The sequence below is a fragment of the Puma concolor genome, chromosome D2 (genome assembly GCF_028749965.1).
Source record: "Puma concolor isolate L17-30 chromosome D2, mPumCon1.1.hap2, whole genome shotgun sequence".
In the NCBI taxonomy this organism is placed as follows: domain Eukaryota; kingdom Metazoa; phylum Chordata; class Mammalia; order Carnivora; family Felidae; genus Puma; species Puma concolor.
This window is the reverse complement of record NC_141677.1, coordinates 62311224-62330340: the sequence shown is the minus strand read 5'-3', so window position 1 is coordinate 62330340 and position 19117 is coordinate 62311224. Positions and strand designations below refer to the sequence as shown.

At 43.9% G+C, this 19117-nt stretch overlaps 1 protein-coding gene across 4 annotated transcripts in view; it reads right to left on the bottom strand.

Moving 5' to 3' along the window:
• CNNM2 (cyclin and CBS domain divalent metal cation transport mediator 2) overlaps window positions 1–19117 on the bottom strand; it is a 149426-nt gene that overhangs the window by 9893 nt on the left and 120416 nt on the right. For 3 of the 4 annotated variants that reach the window (XR_015241801.1, XM_086680758.1, XM_025917982.2), the window contains 3 exons: window positions 16994–17163; window positions 4945–5038; window positions 1992–2057 (listed from right to left, as the gene is read on the bottom strand). Coding sequence is in view for 3 of the 4 variants with exons in the window: in XM_086680758.1 (XP_086536884.1) it covers window positions 1992–2057; window positions 4945–5038; window positions 16994–17163 (330 nt within the window). In the remaining variant the exon portion in view is untranslated. The remainder of the gene's footprint in view (window positions 1–1991; window positions 2058–4944; window positions 5039–16993; window positions 17164–19117) is intronic. The other variant, XM_025917984.2, reaches the window with a different exon arrangement.

Here is a 19117-nt window from a genome sequence, read left to right as displayed (position 1 = left end):
GATGAATGGATAAAGAAATTGTGGTTTATATACACAATGGAGTACTACGTGGCAATGAGAAAGAATGAAATCTGGCCCTTTGTAGCAACGTGGATGGAACTGGAGAGTGTGATGCTAAGTGAAATAAGCCATACAGAGAAAGACAGATACCATATGGTTTCACTCTTATGTGGATCCTGAGAAACTTAACAGGAACCCATGGGGGAGGGGAAGGGGGGGGAAAGAGAGGTTAGAGTGGGAGAGAGCCAAAGCGTAAGAGACTCTTAAAAACTGAGAACAAACTGAGGGCTGATGGGGGGTGGGAGGGAGGGGAGGGTGGGAGATGGGTATTGAGGAGGGCACCTTTTGGGATGAGCACTGGGTGTTGTATGGAAACCCAATTTGACAATAAATTTCATATATTTAAAAAACAAACATGCAGTGAGAGAGATGAATATTCACACCAAGGAGAATAAAGACTTTAAGTGGACACTCCCCAGTTCAGGTCATGTTTTGTTGCCAAATTTATGTGCTAAATTATCACAATAATTATGATAAAAAAAACCTTTCAATCTTAATTCCTCTATGCCTTCTCGGATTTTTTTTTTCTTTTTCTTCATCTTGCCTAGGAATTCTTTTTAGAAGTCAGCTAGAAAGATACTATAAAGTTAACAGTCCCAGCCTCCTCCCTGGGAACCACAAAGCACCTTTTGGAATAGGCTAGAAATCACTGGTTTAGGTCTATTATTGTAATGCCAGCATCCTGAAGGCTTGGGCCCACAAATGGATTTTTTTATTACTGGATCAGATAGAGTGGACACAGCTAAGAAATCTCTAAGTTCTACAGGAAAAGTAAAATACAAATGATATTTCATGAGCTTCATCCCAAAGTCACTCTAGTTCAGCATCTGTGACATTTTAAAGAGGTAGCACATGCCAGCGAATAAAATGGGGAGAAAAAACACAAACATATATACATATACACAAATACCTATTTATGTGCGTATATATGTATGTGTACATATGTATAATCTTCCAGCTCGTTTGATTCAAACAGTCCTATAAATAAGATCTACCCCAATTCTTTCAGAGCAAAGACTTGAAGGAACATTAGCTTCTTTCTAGGACAAGTATTGCCTCCTTTACTAAATATAAGCATTTGACAGTTTTGCTCAAACTGGATTATGGATCGCAAATTTCATCAGATTTTAAAATGTAAGCTGTGTGGAACAAAATAAAGAGAAAAACTGTACTACCAAAAGCTCAGCAATTTTAATTAAAGAAAGATTAAACCTTTGCCTTTCTTTTTAGCTGCTGGACGTGTTAGCCAGGCATGACCAAACTCTCCTGCAGGGCAGGAACCAGCAGCTGGTGGGGAATGTGCACAGTACTAATTTCAAAAGAGAAAGAAGGAGACAGGACAAGCAGGGCCACCTGCCTGATGGGGGAAGGGGGGGGGGCGGTAATGCATATGCCCCGTTCACAGGGATGTCAGAGAAAGGACCAAAGAAACAGAACCAAGAACGCCAGGGCCTCTGCACACAGGGCGCTTGTCCACTGAGGAAAATTCATAGTCCTTGAGACTTTGGGCTCAATGTGCTTTTGGTAGAAGCATCCTCAGGTTCTGAGGCCCTCGGGGCCTCTGCAAGTGCCTTTGCTGAGGTCAAACCACCCCAAGCAGCCCCCCTGTACCGCCCTGAAAACCCAAGGTCGGCAGTGTGGGTGGGCCAGGCAGGGAGCAGTGAGGATCCAGGTCAGAATCACTCTCGCTTTCTGTGGGGTCAGCGCTGCTCACGCTCGCGGATTCCCCGCCAGTCTGCCGAAGCCTTCGCACAACGGCTGTGGGCTCATACTTCCCTGGAAAGCTCACTACTGCGTCTGTAAGCATGGAGTTTGCGACCTCAAAGAAAAACTGCAAACGGCCTGGACCAAATAAAGGGAGCAGATCTAGGCTTTTGTGGGGTCAAGGGAGGCAACCGGAAGAATTATGAAAAGGAAACATGCAGAGTTACCTGGAGAACCTGCTGCTAACAACTCTGTTCTGCTGACAACAAAGGTACGAGACAGGGACAAAGGAACTGAAAAATGGAGAAAAACAGGGTGAGACCATATCAAAAGGCAAGAAAGGCGATCTCTGCACTCAGGGGACAGGAGCAGACACCCGCTCTACTAACATCAGCGTTCCATTCCAGAAGCGCAAAAGCCTGTAAGTTATTATGTAAATAAAAAATAAAATAAAATAAAAGAGCACACGTTGCTTTCCAGGAAGAGGAATGGGGAGGCAGAAATCAGAAGAAATCTTATTCAAATGCTTCTTTACTAACCCAGAAATCTCTTAAGCCATTAATACCCTATTGGGGTTTATAGCTCAAAACGTGCTCTTAAGGGTTTAAATCACAACTAGCCACACAAAAGGGGGGCTCAATTAATTAACGGCCCCAAGAGCAGGACCCAAGCTACTTGCACCAGCACAGCCAAGAGCGTCCCTGTCTGCGGCAAGCAATTAGTTATTCAATTCATGGACATCCTTAATTAGCCTGGTTGTAATTTTGATATGATATTTTGCATTGGCTCGGCATACTCTGAAGTTTCAAAGTATTAGACCAAAGTAAATAAAAGCTGTTATACACAGGTCTGCTGGGAATGGCGGACCAAGGGCATCCTCAGCACTGCTTACTCAGAGAGCTACAGGTCCATCTGATTGAAAAGTCCAATCAGCAATGCCCTACCTGGCAGGAGTCCTATTTTCTGGGCAGGATTTTTTGTTTCTGTTTCTGTTTTTAAATTAAAGTATAATTGACATGCAAAGGGACAGGCTGTGATAACTAATGATGGCAGGATTTTTCTAGGCAATCAACACTAATAAATAGAATTATTATCTTGAGATTACTGTACTAATTGTATCTCTCAATGAAATGCACGAAATCCCAAATCCTACTTGTCAAGTCAAATACTGGGCTTTGTAATAGGATGTTATTAATGAGATCCCCTTCCTTCCTGGCATTTCCAGAAAAGGCAAGCTTGCTACGGTCCCCCAGGCTTTCTTTCAGGGAGGTCTGCTCTTCAATTCCTTTTCTGAATGGGATCTGCCCTTATGTGAATCCACAGTTCAGTATAAACTGGGCTAATATTTAGGTTTCAAGAACCAGTCATCAGTAAGATTGTGCACTTAACTCCTCTAACTTTCTTTTCAAAACAACCTTCTAAACAACTCTGACTCTGCTCACCTGGGACTAATCTGAAGTTGGTCGCCAAACAGTCACAAGCTTGACACCTATCATACCCGACATTCCCTCTGTGCTTTCAAGCTTACAAAGCACTCGTGTGGATAAGTATCATCACGTTCTATTCTTCTAACAATCACACGAGGTAACCTTAGTAAGTCCTTTTAAGGAGGAGGAAGCCAGGGCTGTCCTCAAGGGCAGGCAACCATAGAATATGAAACTGCAGCTGTGACCCAGGTCTTCCCAGCCCACTTTGGAATCTCCCTGCCTCCTCACTAGCAGTGAGAACAGAAGATCACCTTCAAGTTTATAGCAGACACAATTAAGTGGGATCAGACAGGCCTACATTCACACTGGTGTTAGCCAACAGTTGACAACGAGGAGACTGCCTGATGTGGCTGGAAACCCCATGGCAGGACAGTGAGAAGATGCATCTGGGGCAGGGGAGGCTGAGAGGTTTGAGAGAATTCCTAACATTTCAATGGCTTCCCCACTGTAAAGACATCTTTGCCGGGACACTGTGTGGCGCAACAGATGAAGACTAATGTCACCCAAATAGGTCTGTCTGGAGGTATACCCCCTACCTTTTGAGACTGGTTTTCAGAAGTGACCCAGGTTGTTTCAGGCTAGTTTTAAATTTGAGGTTTCTGTCTCCTAGCACAGCATGTCATTTGGTATTCTGGCCACAAGATGGCACCCCAGCACCTCCGTTTACCTGTCTGGTTGCAGCCGGGGTCAGGCAGCAAGCACGCGCACGCTTGCAAAAAAGCAAGCGGTGCACAGGGACCCATCAAGTCCTGACCCAGAGGGATCTGTGGTCCATGTTCTTACCAGGACGGACACGGCTTGCTGGCCTCTTGTGCTCAGAGCACTTAGTCGACGCCCTATGGCACACCCATTAGCTGGCTGACTCAACTGACCAGCTGTCTAGATAAGAGCTGGCTGTAGGCAATACATACACATTAACCTCATTCCTCCTCGGGAAAATGCCAATTCAAAAACCTCCAGCATAGTTAATGTTTTAATATCTGGCGATGGATGCGGGGCAGCCGGGACCCTCGTCAGTCCAGGCGGGAGCTTGAACCTCTGCAGCCACCGTGGCAAACTGCAAGGCAGGAGCTACTCAAGCCGAGGCCATGGCCATGAGCCCGCAGTTCCGCCCCTCCACACACGCCCACCAGAAGACATGCACAGCGGTACCCACAGCCACACAATCCACGGTGGCCTCAAATAGGACACTAACCCCGTGCCCAGCAGCCATGAAATAGATACACTGTTGTATATTCACGCGGTGCAGCACCGTGAGAATAAAGTAGGAGCACACGCAGCAACGATGACAAACGTGACACGGACGACACTGGGTGAGAGAAGCCAGGCTCAATACGACACCTACTGCCTAAGTCCATTTACGCAAAGTCCAAAAGCGGGCAAAACTAGGCTATGCTTAGAAGTCAAGGCAGTGGCCTGGGCAAGGGTGACTAAGAGGGAGTGTGGGGGCGGGGGCGGGGGCGGGGCCTGCCCACCTCCTGTTGACACAGGAGTGGTCAGTGTGTGAAGATTCACGGGGGCATAGACTTAGGATTTACTCGGGGCGTTTTTGGGCTTACACGCTATACTTCAATAAAAAGGGCCAAAAAGTAGATAAACAGGGCTGGCTGGCAGGTATAGGAAGGTCAGAGTAGAAGGGCATTCTGTCCCTAAAACACAGCCCTGCCCCAAGAGGCCGGGCAGGAAAACTCACCTGGAGAGGCTGTGAGGGCCATCACACCATAGTAGGAGAAAGCACTGGCTTCGAATTTCATACCTTCTTTCCCAGCTTCTACTTCCACCTTCCCCTGTGAGAAGAAAAGGGGAGTGTTTTCAGTCCAGTTCCCTGACTCTATCTGCAGACTCTCTGCAAGATTTGTCCTTCCATCTAAATTCCTTTCCCAACCAACCCCGGGGAAGTAGAGCCTCAGATGATCTTTCCCAACTCAGCAGAGAGGGTTAATTCATCTCAAATATGAAGACCGGATTTGGCTGGAGATGCAGAGAAGACAGTAAAAGTGTGATGTTTAATTTCTGTGAGTCCCCTTGGTATTTCCCCAGCATCCTTATTTTTGTGCCTGGATGCTCCAGGAACCCGCCCAGTAATAAGAAGACGGTGCTCTCGCCCCATTTGTGGAACCAACGCTGGGAAGACAGTCTTGCAGGAGCGTGAGCTGGGGCAGCATCAGGGTCAAGGGTTAACGAACACGGTTCGTGGCCGTGGAAGAGAGAGGACTACCCCAGAAGAGTTCTAGGGGCAGAACTCACTCTGGTCTTGCCAGCCCAGCATCCCGCGTGTGCAGGCCAACCCCTTGTCATTCAGACTCCCCACGGGCCCTGCGACACCTCGGAACTCCCTCCTCACAGCTGGGAAAAGTTCCTGAGGCCAGTCTCCTTCCATCAGGACAAAACCTCTCCCTGAAGTTCTCCTTTGCCTTCTCTTCCTCTAGCTTCTTAGTCCACAACTTCCCTCATCAGTTCCTCTGGGACCGACTGAGGCTGCCCGATTCATCCTGGTAGCTTTAGGCTCCACCGTGACCCCCCTCACTGTAGGGGTTTAATATGCATTTTCTGGGCGACTGCAATACCCCACTGAGTGAGTGGCACTTGTGGGTTTCCAAGACAAAGGTCACAGTGGTTCTTGTTCATGGTGCCTATAACCACCTCTCCAGCAAGAGGCTACCTTTACGGTACATCCTCCATGACAGGTAAATAAAAATTATGGTACGATTTATTGAAGGGGCAGCTGGACTAACAAGTCAGCGCTTTATTAACTCACTTAAGGCTTGTAACTCCATGAAGCAGACACAATTACCGCCCCCCCCCCCTTACAAATCAGGAGAGAGAGGCACAGAAGGATTCAATAACCAAAGAACAAGTTCTTGACCGATAGGCTACACTATGCTATCCACTAACACAAACTATGATTTTGATCACCCCTATTATCATGTACTACATTCCCAATTATGAAAGACTTTCCTCAAATCAGTTCTTCAGAAAACTATTTATTGTCTCTCCTTTAGATTTTGAGTTCTTCACTCAAAATAGTAGTTTTATCCACCCCCAACCAACTCTCTGCCATAAGAGAGGAACTCAAGACTCCACCCATAATATACAATCAACCTGCAAACAAACAGGTGCCCCGGGATCCTGCGAGAAGACAGGCCTTGCCACCCACGCATTTCCAGTGCAAGAGACAGAGGGGGAGCATGTGAAAATCGATGGGACAAGGCAGTCAACAAAAATTCTCCACGAGGAACAAGACAGTAAGAACATAAGGAATTCGGAGAGAAAAAATTACTCCCTGCTCTTATACAAGGCAAATTTTGTACAGGAAGGAAAATCTAAGGAGGATTTGAGCCGAGAGAAGAGAGGGCAGGTCAGAGGTGGGAGACAGAAGCCCGCCAGGCTCACTGAGTTTGCACAGGGAAGAGCGGGGACATGGGGCAGAAAAGCAGCCTGGAGAGCAGGTTACACCGCAGAGCGCCTTGGACGACGAAGGACTAGACTAATGAGGCCAGGTTCTTGTGCACAGGGGCTCTGGGGCTCGGCTTCAGGGAGACAAAGTCAAGGCTCACGCCGGGCTGGGAACCACAGGACCAGAAAAAGATTGCTAGGAGAGGAGCTACAGTTAAGGGATCGACACAGTTTGGAGAAAGCGAGAGGGAGAAAGAAGCGTAAAGGAGGGAGGGGGAGTCGCCAATCTTGACAGAAGTTTGCTCTGAGTGAGTGACCAGAAGAAGGGGCGCCATGAGCCCGTGAGCGCAGATAGGAAAGTGGGGAAGGGGTTGCATCCGTCCTGGGGGCAGGGAGGAGAGGACACCCTCCCTTCCAGAAGGAGGTCTTGGGGGAAGAGTCCATCAAAAAAGGCTGAAGAGGAAGAACAAAAGTTAGGAGAAAGGTCAGAACTGGAGATGGAGATTAGGGAGGGGGAGCGGGAGGGAGGTAGAGAGGGAAAGAGAGAGAAGAGGTGATAACTGAGCTGGCATCTTGAAGGAACAGGTGCGAGGAGAGTGAGGGACTTCAGAGGCAGGGACCCAGTTTTACTGGGAGTGCCTGATCGTATGGATCTTCCTAATTACTTATCCCTTTCTTCCTGGGCTAATGCTCAAGCTTCTATCAGTTAATATGTATGTATGTGCTATTTGAAAACATCTGTCTCTCTAGTTGGAAGCTTAACAGTGGTTTCACGACCATCTTGTAAGCCAAATTTCTTTTTTTTTTTTTAGTTAAAAAAATCTTTTTTAACATTCAGTCATTTTTGAGAGAGCGTGAGCAGGGGAGGGGCAGAGAGCATGGGAGAAACAATGCGATCCGAAGCAGGCTCTGAGCTGTCAGCACAGAGCTGGATGCAGGGCTCGAACTCAGAAACGCCAGATCATGACCTGAGCCCAAGTCAGATGCCCAACTGACTGAGCCACCCGGGTGCCCCACATAAGCCAAATTTCTATGCAGAAAATCCAGAGGAAGAATGAAATCCAACAGAGCCTCCTCATGACTTCCATCTTTACGGGTCTCCAGCTGATCTGGATCATTTGTCTTACGAGTTACAAGGCCCTCTGTATTCTGGGTCCCTGCAAATGGGTGTCCACTTACAATTCCTTATAATTACTGTCAGAACCAGCAGGGTAACAGCCGGTCCCCCAAAGACCGAAAATAACAATACCAGGTCTGCCTCTAGGAAAGGAGCCACGCTGGTGGAACCTCTGCCAGGTCAACTCAAAGGCAGTGACTCCCAGCCCTTGCTGTGCCCTGGAAATACCTGGGGGTTTGAAAAAACAAACCTGATGTCTGGCCCCCACTCCCAGGCATTCTGATTTAACTCGTATGGGTGCGACCTGGGCATCAGGATTTTAATAAAGCTCTCCAGGGGATTCAAGCATGCAGTAAGTTTGGGAATCATTGCTGCAAGGCTGTGTGAACAGCGGCCCCAGCTCCAGAGCCTCTATGTACCGTGGCCTCTCAGGAAACTCGCCCATAGCCGCGGTGGCTGTTGAGCCCACGAATTAAACAAGGGCAGCCGCGCCCAAGACTCAAAGCTCTGGATCACGTTCACCTCTCCTCTGTCCTTGAGGACCGGCCTACAGGTGAGGGAGGATGAGTCGTCGTCTTCCACAGCCCACCCAGCCAATACCGACCAGGCTGCAGGCGGTGACACCTGGTCAGTGGTTCCTGGTGTCTCGATTCCCACAACCAGTAAAATATTCCTCCAGCCTCGGAGAGAGGGTTGACAAATTATTTCCTACAGAGATTTTACACAACACAGCCATCTACTCGAACCATCACTGCACTTAAGACCAGCCATTTTATCCCCCAAATATAGATAACATACCATCGCAGACTAACAGGTCTTTAAACCGAATACATGCAATTTTACGTGTAACTTGCTGCAGCGGTCTTTATTTTTCTCCTTTTTGTCTCAAACTGATGAAACCTTTGTCAAGCATCAGCCTTAAAGAACCACTGCGCAAAAAGCTAATCTTACATCATTTGTAAAATTGCAATAAAGGATCCCTGGGGTTCTTTTGAGTCAAACTTTGAATGATTCTACAATTCCAAGTTTTAATAACTGCCCATCCCTGTATTCCTCACTACACAAGTGCAGCTTTTCTGGGAGGCAAGTTTTAGAAACATCCAGTAAACAGTTTTCACTCATGTATGTGTGTTGATGGCTCCCAGAAGTGACCACATCCAAATAAACCTACCATATACAAACTGGGGCCACTCGCATGAAGAAATGGCTTGCCTGCCTCACAACCAGTCAGGTGTCCTTAGATAACAGCTTTTCCACGTAAGGAAGGGGCTACATATCAGTTTTACTTTTTTAAAGTTCTTTTTAATGTTTATTATTGAGAGATAGAGAGCAAGCAGGGGAGGGGAAGAGAGAGAGGGAGACACAAAATCTGAAGCAGGCTCTGGGCTCTGAGCCGTCAGCGTGGAGCGCGACCCGGGGCTCGAACCTATGAACCTGGAGATCATGACCTGAGCTGAAGTCAGACGGTTAACCGACTGAGCCACCCTGGCACCCCTCAATTTTACTTTTGAAACATCCACAAATTTACTCTATCACACACACACACACAAAATCAGCACAGGACATGAAAAGGCTCCCAAAGGGAGCTAGGCTTCATATTTAAACTGACGAGAGGAGGGGGGCGCCTCCTCAGTCAGTTGAGCGTCCAACTTTGGCTCAGGTCATGATCTCACCATTCATGAGTTTGAACCCTGCATCAGGCTCGTCGTTGTCAGCGTGGAGCCTGCTTTAGACCCTCTGTCCCCCTCTGCCCCTCCCCCCATTCTCTCATTCTCTCTCCCTCCCCTCTCTCTCTCAAAGATGAATCAACATTTATCAACAGATAGGAAGGAAAGGCCTGTCTCAAGCACAGCTGGTTTCCCAAGTAAAGTTACCATCACAGAATCCCACCTTTCTTTGGAAGAAGGTCATTAGGTAACTCTCCTCAAAGCCTTTAGCGTCCAGAAGCCACACTGACAAAGCAGTCTGTGCCACACCTGGCCACAAGGTGGAAGCCTGCGCTAACCTAGTTGGCACAAGCAAGATCAACTGGTCAGCGGATGCCATGGACTCAGGGAGATCAGAGACTTCCTCAGACACCATATGCTGAGCATCTTCTCAATCTCCCGCTCACCTTTGCATTGAGTCTTGCTTTGTTTTTTTTTATTTTTTCCTTAAATCACCATCACAAATTATTCAGCGGAGCTTGATATCTGAAAGGAGGTAACTGAATCCCAGGGGCGTGAACACCAGTTTGAATTCACCAGCACCGCCCAGTAAGAGGGGAAGCAAACCCAAAGAGAGAGGTCTGTTCTGGCACTCAAACGTGCCCTAGCAATTACTTTTCCATCTGGAATCCAGAGATGTAGTCTTAAGACAGAAAGTTCTCTTCATGAATGTTTAATCAACATTAAAAAAAAAAAAAAAGTTACGTGATGGTCAAAAATTAATTTACACGTATTTTTGGACCATGTGGTTGACCATCTCCTAACCAAATGCCACCACCGGATGTCAGTGCCCGTATTATTCACAGTTGCATTATGAAGAGGGTGTTCTCACAGCTTGAATCTTGACAGCTAAGCCTTGCTACTCAATCAACTGGGCGCCTGCTAGAAATACATAGCATTTCAGACTCCAGCCTAGCTACACCGAATCCCCAAAGTGAGCCCTCTGCACATGAAAGTGTAAGGAGCACTGAACTAGAGAGAAAGGGACAGAGGGGGACCAAACATAAATAATCCAGTCACACCCAGTGGAGGCCAATAACAGCACAGCATACTGCACAAACATTCAAAGGAATGGAACAAAGGGCTGAAGGGTCAGTCATCGCTGGCGCACGGAGACCCAAGCGTGCTAAATGCCCAAGAGCCTGCCCCAGAGCCCCTGCCTCAGTACTGGGGCCGGTGGCACTTTCCTATCAGCCAGACAATGTTACAGACACGTTTAGAATGTTAATTACAACTTTGTTTTTGGTTTATACATGTCTGAACTCAAAGAGCCCAAAAGGAGCTTATACCTAGTTTTGTACTTAAGCATATGTAAGGATAATTTGTTAAAAAAAGGGTCAACTCGGGGCACCCGGGTGCCTCAGTCGGTTAAGCAAGCATCTGACTCTTGATATTGGCTCAAGTCATGATCTCACGGTTCGTGAGTTGGAGCCCCCAAGTTGGGCTCTGTGCTGACAGCTCAGAGCCTGGAGACTACTTTGGATTCTGTCTCTCTCTCTCTCTCAAACTTTTTTTCAAAAAACAGGGTCAACTCTGGGCATCCAAGTAATTTTTTTTTTCCTTTAAAATGGGTGCTATCTGTACTTGCCTCAAGATTGAGGATCTATCATTCACTGGGATACACACACCCTGCAACTCAAAAATCTTCGAGAAGGGTTTGGTATTAAAAATTTAAATTCCTCTTCTGATAACAGGTGAAACAGTATTAGGTACTGTCGAGGGCTATATAAGCTCTAAGATGCCACCTCCACAAAAGAATGGATTTCACTCTACAGGGAAAAATCCCTTCTGAATCCATGTCAGAGGCTCTAAAAAACCAGAGTTGATGGGGAGTTCAACAACAATAAAAAAAAGCTGAGACATGAAATCAACCAGAAAAATTAACACCAGAAAAAAAAAAAAAAAACTAACCTGTTCCTTTTATTGATTTTATAATTGGCAAAGGAAAGAGCTACGTTTTCTTAGTATTCTTTGTATTTACTAAAATCATAATGTGGTTATGTGCTGTGGAAGAACGCTAATTTTTTTTTTGATTGGATATTTTACTCCCCAAAGGACCAAATCCTTCACTGTAAAATACCAAGTCTATGAATTAGAAAAATGGCTTATAGTACAATTATTGTGTACACACTCTTGACATATTTTTGTATATGCTTTCCACTTCTTTCATGACTATACAGTAGTCTCATCATATCACAATATAATTGGCTGAGACATACGAACTACTGCTACTTTCTAATGAACAGATTTGCTGTAAATATGTTTGCACAGATAGCTTTATAAAACAATTTCTTTAGATGCATGTATATGACAGATTGTATGGGTGTATTCCCAAAAGCAGGATGCCAGTTTAAAGATATGATTGATTCTATAGTACTTTTTCTTTTTTGTTCACTGAATATTCATCACGGATTTTTACAAAGATTTTTTTGTTTTTTGTCTTCTCAAATAAAAAAAAAATATGGATGTTTAATTTAGTCAGTTGCCTTTCTGATACCTATTGATGTGAGCCTGATGATTTGTTTCTTTACCACTTTCTGAATTAACAACGGCATATTTTGGTTTTGTTGCCCTTAAGCTAGTGCTGAATTCCTAAATGAACCTAATTTAGTCAGTCACACTGAGTAACTCTTTGGGTATGTTGTCAGTCTCTAACTGCTACCTTTATATTTAGGAAATGTGATGATCATACCATCTTGTCCCATCTTTATTGTATAGAAATTGAGCTCTCAGAGTTTCCTTTTTTTTCCCATGTGATTTCCTTGAATCTAGTTTTTTCAAGGAGAGGAGAGAACTTCTCATTTTGTTGTTTTTCTCTTGTATCACATTAATTACATCAGTAGGATAAGATTAAAGATTCTGTTCATCTTTTTTTTTTTTTAATTTTTTAACATTTATTTTTAAGAAAGAGAGACAGAGTGTGAGTGGAGGAGGGGCAGAGAGAGAGAGGGAGACACAGAATCTGAAGCAGGTTCCAGGCTCTGAGCTGTCAGCACAGAGCCTGACATGGGGCTTTAACTCACAAACCATGAGATCATGACCTGAGCCAAAGTCAGACGCTTAACCAACTGAGCCACCCAGGTGTCCCTGTTCATCTTTTAAAAGAACCAAATCTTGATTTCATTTATGGGCTGTAAGTCTTTCTCATTAGAATTTGCTTTCCTTCTTAATTTGTTCTTTTCAGTTTGTTTCCTTTTTCTAGATAATGACAGATTTTTTTCTTATTTAAATATTTAGAAGAATAGTATTTTGTAAAACTGACCTACTACATGTAAGAATAACGTTCAAGACGGGGTGCCCGGGTGGCTCAGTCAGTTAAGCAACTCACTTCAGCTCAGTTCATGATCTCGCGGTTCGTGAGTTCAAGCCCTGTGTCAGGCTCTGTGCTGATGGCTCAGAGCCTGGAGCCTGCTTCGGATTCTGTTTCTCTCTCTCTGCCCCTGCTCATGCTCTGTCTCTCTCACTCCCAAAAAGAACATTAAAAAAAAAAGATGTAATTAAAAAAAAAAGAACATTCCAGACACAAAATAACATGTATTTTATCATTTTCCATATATTTTCTAATTCAGTTGTTACTTAAGGTTTTCAGTTTGCTAATATTTTCAACAATTATTTTATTTATTTAGAATATGTATTTATTTTGAGAGAGAGAGAGAGAGAGAGAGAGAGAGAGAGAGAGAGACAGACAGACAGCTGGGGAGGGGCAGAGAGAGAGAGACAATCCCAAGTAGGCTCTGCACTGTCAGCACAGAACCTGATGCAGGGCTCAAACTCACAAACTGCGGGATCATGACCTGAGCACTGAGTTAGCTAACTTAGTAACTTAGCTAACTAACTGAGCCACCCAGGTATCCCTTTTCAACAATTATTTAAGTAGGTAGTACATGCACATAGTAAGAAATTCAAATTCAGGGGTGCCCAACTTCAGCTTAGGCCATCATCTCACGGTTCATGAGTTTGAGCCCCGCGTCGGGTTCTGTGCTGACAGCTCAAAGCCTGGAGCCTGCTTCGGAATCTCTGTCTTCCTCTCTCTCTGCCCCTCCCCTACTCACGCTCTATCTCTCTCAAAAATAAATAAACGTTAAAAAAATAAAAAAAATAAAAGATAAAGAAATTCAAATTCATTGGGAGAAGTAAGTCTCCCCTCCATCCTATTCCCAGTCCTCCAAGTCTCCTCCTTCGAGGCAACCACCTGTTGCCAGACTCTTGAGTAACCTTCCAGACAGAGTTCATGTATATACAGACACACAAGTGAAACACATAAGGACACATTCTACACTCTGTTCGAAGTCTTACATAATACATCTTTGTAAGAGAATTGATTGCTATTTTAAAAATGGCTTAGTACTACTCTTCAATTATGTATTTTTAAGTCTATTTCATTATGACCTATACAGGTGGTTCTAGAAATTTCTACCTTTCTGAGTTAAGAACTTACACATGACATAGCAAATGATCAATTTTATGGAAGTCACATGAAAGTTTTTAAAAAGTCTATTTCCCTGGTTTTATAGTTAATTTTCTCCAAATTCCCGTTAATTTTATTAGTCAAGTTAAGACACTTTTTTCTTGGTAGGCTTACTCTATCATGGTAGAAAATAATTTCCACCAGAATTATGATCTTATCCATTTCTACTTTTATGTATGTATTGTGTTATTTAAGACCTGTAGAGTCAATAAGCTTTTATTTCACTGTTTATTGTGCTTTTATCACTGTCCTTACTGATCCCTCCAATACATTTGAGTTGAAAAATCTTTTTTTAGAGAAAACTTGACATTGTAGCCTTTTTATACTTAGGCAGTGGGAGGTATGTGCCTGGTAACTTACATTCTTTTCAATAAACCTACTTAAATGGTTTACTTTTAATAAATTAGACTTTACTTCATTAGAATTTAAACTCAAACTGATGTGTTTCTATTTCTTATTACATTCCAAACATCAATTACTTAATCAAAGAGTTTTTTTCCTAGTGTCTGCAGAAGAGGGAAGCTCATTGGCTCCGGGGCCAGGAATGGAAGGCAGATACTGAAGCTTTCTTCTGATTTAATGCTCTTGAACACAGCAGAGCATGGTCAACCACCTGGCACGAATTTGCAAGGTTGGGTTAGTGACATTTTAGAGTGGAATGGACTCTATAAAAGGTGACAGCTGTACTAGGTTGACAGGGATTATGGTATTTCCTTTTGTTATACTCTGAGTACCTCAGGTAATCGGCCAGCCTGCAAGAACATGATTTTCACTAAACCCCATAGTTTAAACACCTCTGTAAATCCTCTTAATCCAGCACATACACTATTTCTAAACCCCCATGACATCATCAGTTCAACAATTCAAACAATTGTCACGTTAATATTTAGCATGCCATAAGTATTCGATACAGGTACATACACACAAATGCCTTATCAAAATTATCTTTAAAGATTTACTTATAGGGGCGCCTGGGTGGCGCAGTCGGTTAAGCGTCCGACTTCAGCCAGGTCACGATCTCACGGTCCGTGAGTTCGAGCCCCGCGTCAGGCTCTGGGCTGATGGCTCAGAGCCTGGAGCCTGTTTCCAATTCTGTGTCTCCCTCTCTCTCTGCCCCTCCCCCGTTCATGCTCTGTCTCTCTCTGTCCCCAAAATAAATAAACGTTGAAAAAAAAAAAATTAAAAAAAAAAAAAAAAGATTTACTTATAAAGGAACAATGAGTATGAAGTCCCTCCTCCATAAAATCGATTTCTAGATCCTTCAGCCAGGAAATGGCTTTCTTTTTTTTTTTTTTTTTTTTTTTTTTAATGTTTTATTTATTTTTGAGACAGAGAGAGACAGAACGTGAGCAGGGGAGGGGCAGAGAGAGAGGAAGACACAGAATCTGAAACAGGCTCCAGGCTCTGAGCCGTCAGCACAGAGCCAGACGTGGGGCTCGAACTCACGGACCGTGAGATCATGACCTGAGCCGAAGTCGGACCCTTAACCGACTGAGCCACCCAGGCGCCCCGGAAATGGCTTTCTTATACACCTAAAGAACATTCCTGAATCACAACTTTATAAATGCTAACCACATAAAAATCAACAGCCGGAAGCCACATAATTTCTAACATTGCTCCTGAAATTCACCATGTCAGTCTTCAAACAACCATCTTTAGTGTAATTCAAAGTTTCTCTAGGTTTGAGGAATAATCACATCTAGCTTTTATGAGAAACACAAATGCTTTATTCCCTCGCTGCAGTAAATAAATTCCCTTCAGCCCCCTCACTGTCAAGCATGTAGGTCTCCAGAGAAAAACACAAATCAGGGTTGAATGAGACTAAGGTTACTAGAAAAATCAAGGTACTGAATTAGAAAACCTGCAAAGTTTCTAAGAAAGAATGTATGAAAGTGGTATGAAACCAGTTTATCCATGGATTTTTCTCCAGTTCTTTATTGCTGCATCTAGACATCGGGATAGCAACCAAACATGAGACATGGACACAACACTTTGCAGAGTTTGACATCCAGACATCTGATAAGAGTTGTTTTCACATTAAAAAAAAAAACAAACCTCTTTAATTGTCCCTCAGATAATTGGGACCTTGCTGGACTCATGTAAATTGTAGGACCTACCAAGTACTCATGATACTCTTACAATGATACCTCCAATTCACATCTAGGAAATAACCAAAAATAGGAGACTGCCTCAGGGGCTAGGATTCTTGTGCTAAATCAACTCAGATTTCCCGTAAAAGTAACTCTTCAATAAAGAGGTACAAGACGTCAATAAAACCAGCACTTTCTTCATTGTACTGTTTATCTTGGCTTCCATGCCAAGGTCAGAGTTGTATTAGGTGCACCTGTGATATAATAAGGGCCTCCTATCAACCTACACGCTAAATCCCCTCAGGGAGGGTTCAGAATGGACGAACCTTCTCGCCTCATAGAGTGGGTTATGTTATTAGTGAGAAGGAATTAAGTTTCCATTGCCATGAGAGGCTGTGATTCTCACATCAGTTCCCCTGTAGAACAGTCTGGTTAGTAACCAGGAATAAAAACAATAATAAATGGATTATTTTGATATTGTTCAGGGGAGACAGTAAGTTACCTCTAGGAAGTGGTATAAGACCAAGTCCTAATGAGGGGTGGAAAAAAGAAAAGATGATTAAAAAAAAAAAAAAAAAGGACGCAAGGAACTCCGTACACTTAAATTTCAAATGTCCCACACCAAGACTTAGATGTATATGGCCCCACACTCTCCAAAAAACACAAACCACTGAATTCACCACTCTTCAAATGAACGCCTCATCGCCTCAGCAATCGGTAAGTGCCCTTCAGTATGGGAAACAGAAGTTAACTAAGGGCATTACTTTAGATTGAAATTACTCACAGCTAGGAAAACGGCGGGGGGGGGGGGGGGGGATGAAAGCCTCCCATGGATAAGGCTACCCCGGAAGTTAAGTAGTTAAGCATGTAAACCTCGACACCCATTCATGTACAGAAAAGTCTCCTGGGGACTGGAAGGGTGGGTACTCAGTGAGATCAAACAACTAGTGAATAATTCTTCTGACCTGCAAAATGAGAACGAAGTAGTCTACAGGTTTGTTTCGCTGGTAGAGGTAGTATTCTGGGGCTTTCTTGTTCTTCTCATCATACTTCAGTTCCTGGATGACATTGGGGTGCTTTAGCAGCCTTAGAAGGATCTTCTCTGACATCTGGGATGGGCTAAATGCTTCTACTTCTATAGATATAAACACAACTTGATATTACACTTCAAATGGATGGAAAAAAATTATACTAGTGATTAAGGTGTTTAGAATATGTAAGAATACTTGGAGTCAAAGCGAAACAATACGGATTAATGACACTTCCGTTTGGTGATCCACTGGGGGCAGATTACCTGGGAGGAATCAGAAAATACTGAATTTGCGTATTTGTGTCTTTTGAATTTTTCCTTTTCAACTGGTCATTGGTTTCGGTTCTTATAAAAATTATCCTAATTTTCTGATACAAATCAAAGTCAACCAGAAGCAGGCTCCTGACTGCCAGGCCACCCTTCGAACAGGCCACAATAGTCTGACTGTCCAACAACAGCCAAAGGAAGAAGCAAAGGTCAGGAAGCATCTAGCGTGGGTTAGTACCAGGTGCACAGACGAAGTGCTTCGTCTCTCATTCTCCCACTCCACTACCCTGAGAAGGTCTGGGAACAAAGGAAGGCAGAAATTCAGAAAAAAAAAATCAAGGCACGTGCACACATCAACATGCACTCCAACTTGCTAACTAAAAAAATCAAAGTAAAAAGTAGTGTGGATCTGTATTTACAGAGTTATCCGTTTTATTTCAGATGACAAAACTCAAAATTACTAACTCAGGCTTGCTCTACTGGACCTGGACATCATGGTATCTCAGAGGCAGAGCAGGAGAACATTCAGTTTCGAATCACGGTCTTTAAACAATGAACAATATTACCAGGCTTAGAGAAAGAGTAAGTGAAAGACACTGCTTCCATGTTTAAAATTTTTTTCATTACATGAAACATAAATTCTCTATTAGCTTCGGTGACTTTCTGGTCATAACAAAATAAGATAGAACATTGTAGAAATTTGGGAAAATACAGAAAAAGGCAAAGAGGAAAATAAAATGATCTAGGAACCAACCACTCAATCACTCTGAGCAATTGGTGAGCATTTTTTTTCCCGGTACCTTCTCTAGGCCTGTGCCCCTGTGTGTGCGTGTGCGCGCGCGCACATAAAAACACAACGATAACCTTTACAGTTTTATATTGTTTTTTTCTCACTTCACGTTAAATTAGGAGTATTTACCCAGGTCATAGATGTTATACGGTGAGCATTTCTACATATCTGAAAACATGATCTTAAAGGGCACGTGACAGTCCATCAAGTGGCTACTTGAGCCTTCTGTTCAAAATGTTTTAAGTACGCTGCATGCAGCTGAAAGGCACCAGGTGCCCATCCTGGACACGGACGTCTTCTACAGGCCACTGGGTACCTTCAGATTTTCTCATGTATCCCCTGGCCAACAGAGCTCACCCTTCACCTAGAGAGCCATGTGGGGATGTGAGAAGGGTTAGTCAGTCTCAAGTCCATTCAACCTTGACCTTTCTGGAGCAGTCAAGTGCCGGCCGGATTGGTGGTTTTAATAATCATTCCGCTTGCCTCCTGGAATGGGCCCAACTTAATCTGACTTGCAGAGGCCATCAAGACATCCACGTCAAAGCCCTGAGAATTTCCGATTCCATTAAAATCATAGAACGTTAGGATTTAATTGTGAAAATCTGTTGTTCTTCTTTGCAAATCATAGCACCTGTGTTACCACTGAGGTCCAACTGTTCTTCCAAGGCAAGCTGAAGAGAGAATTACTCAACCGTCTCACACACACAACCGAGCTGGTGGCTCGCACTGTCAGCCTACTCCACCAGCGGGGCTCTCCCCCGGACTTAGCCGGAAGCAGATGACCTGGCCTACCGTTCACATGCAGTGTGGCACTAACATTCATCCTTACCTTTCAGACCAATTTTAAGTTACTGGTCCACCCCTGGTAAATGTCTCAGAGGGTTCATGCCGACACTGAACACAGGAGAGGAGAGAATTTAAAAAGAAAAAAACAAAACAAAACAAACAAAACAAAACAAAAAAAACAAAAAACAAAACACAAAAGTGGCATTACTTATCACC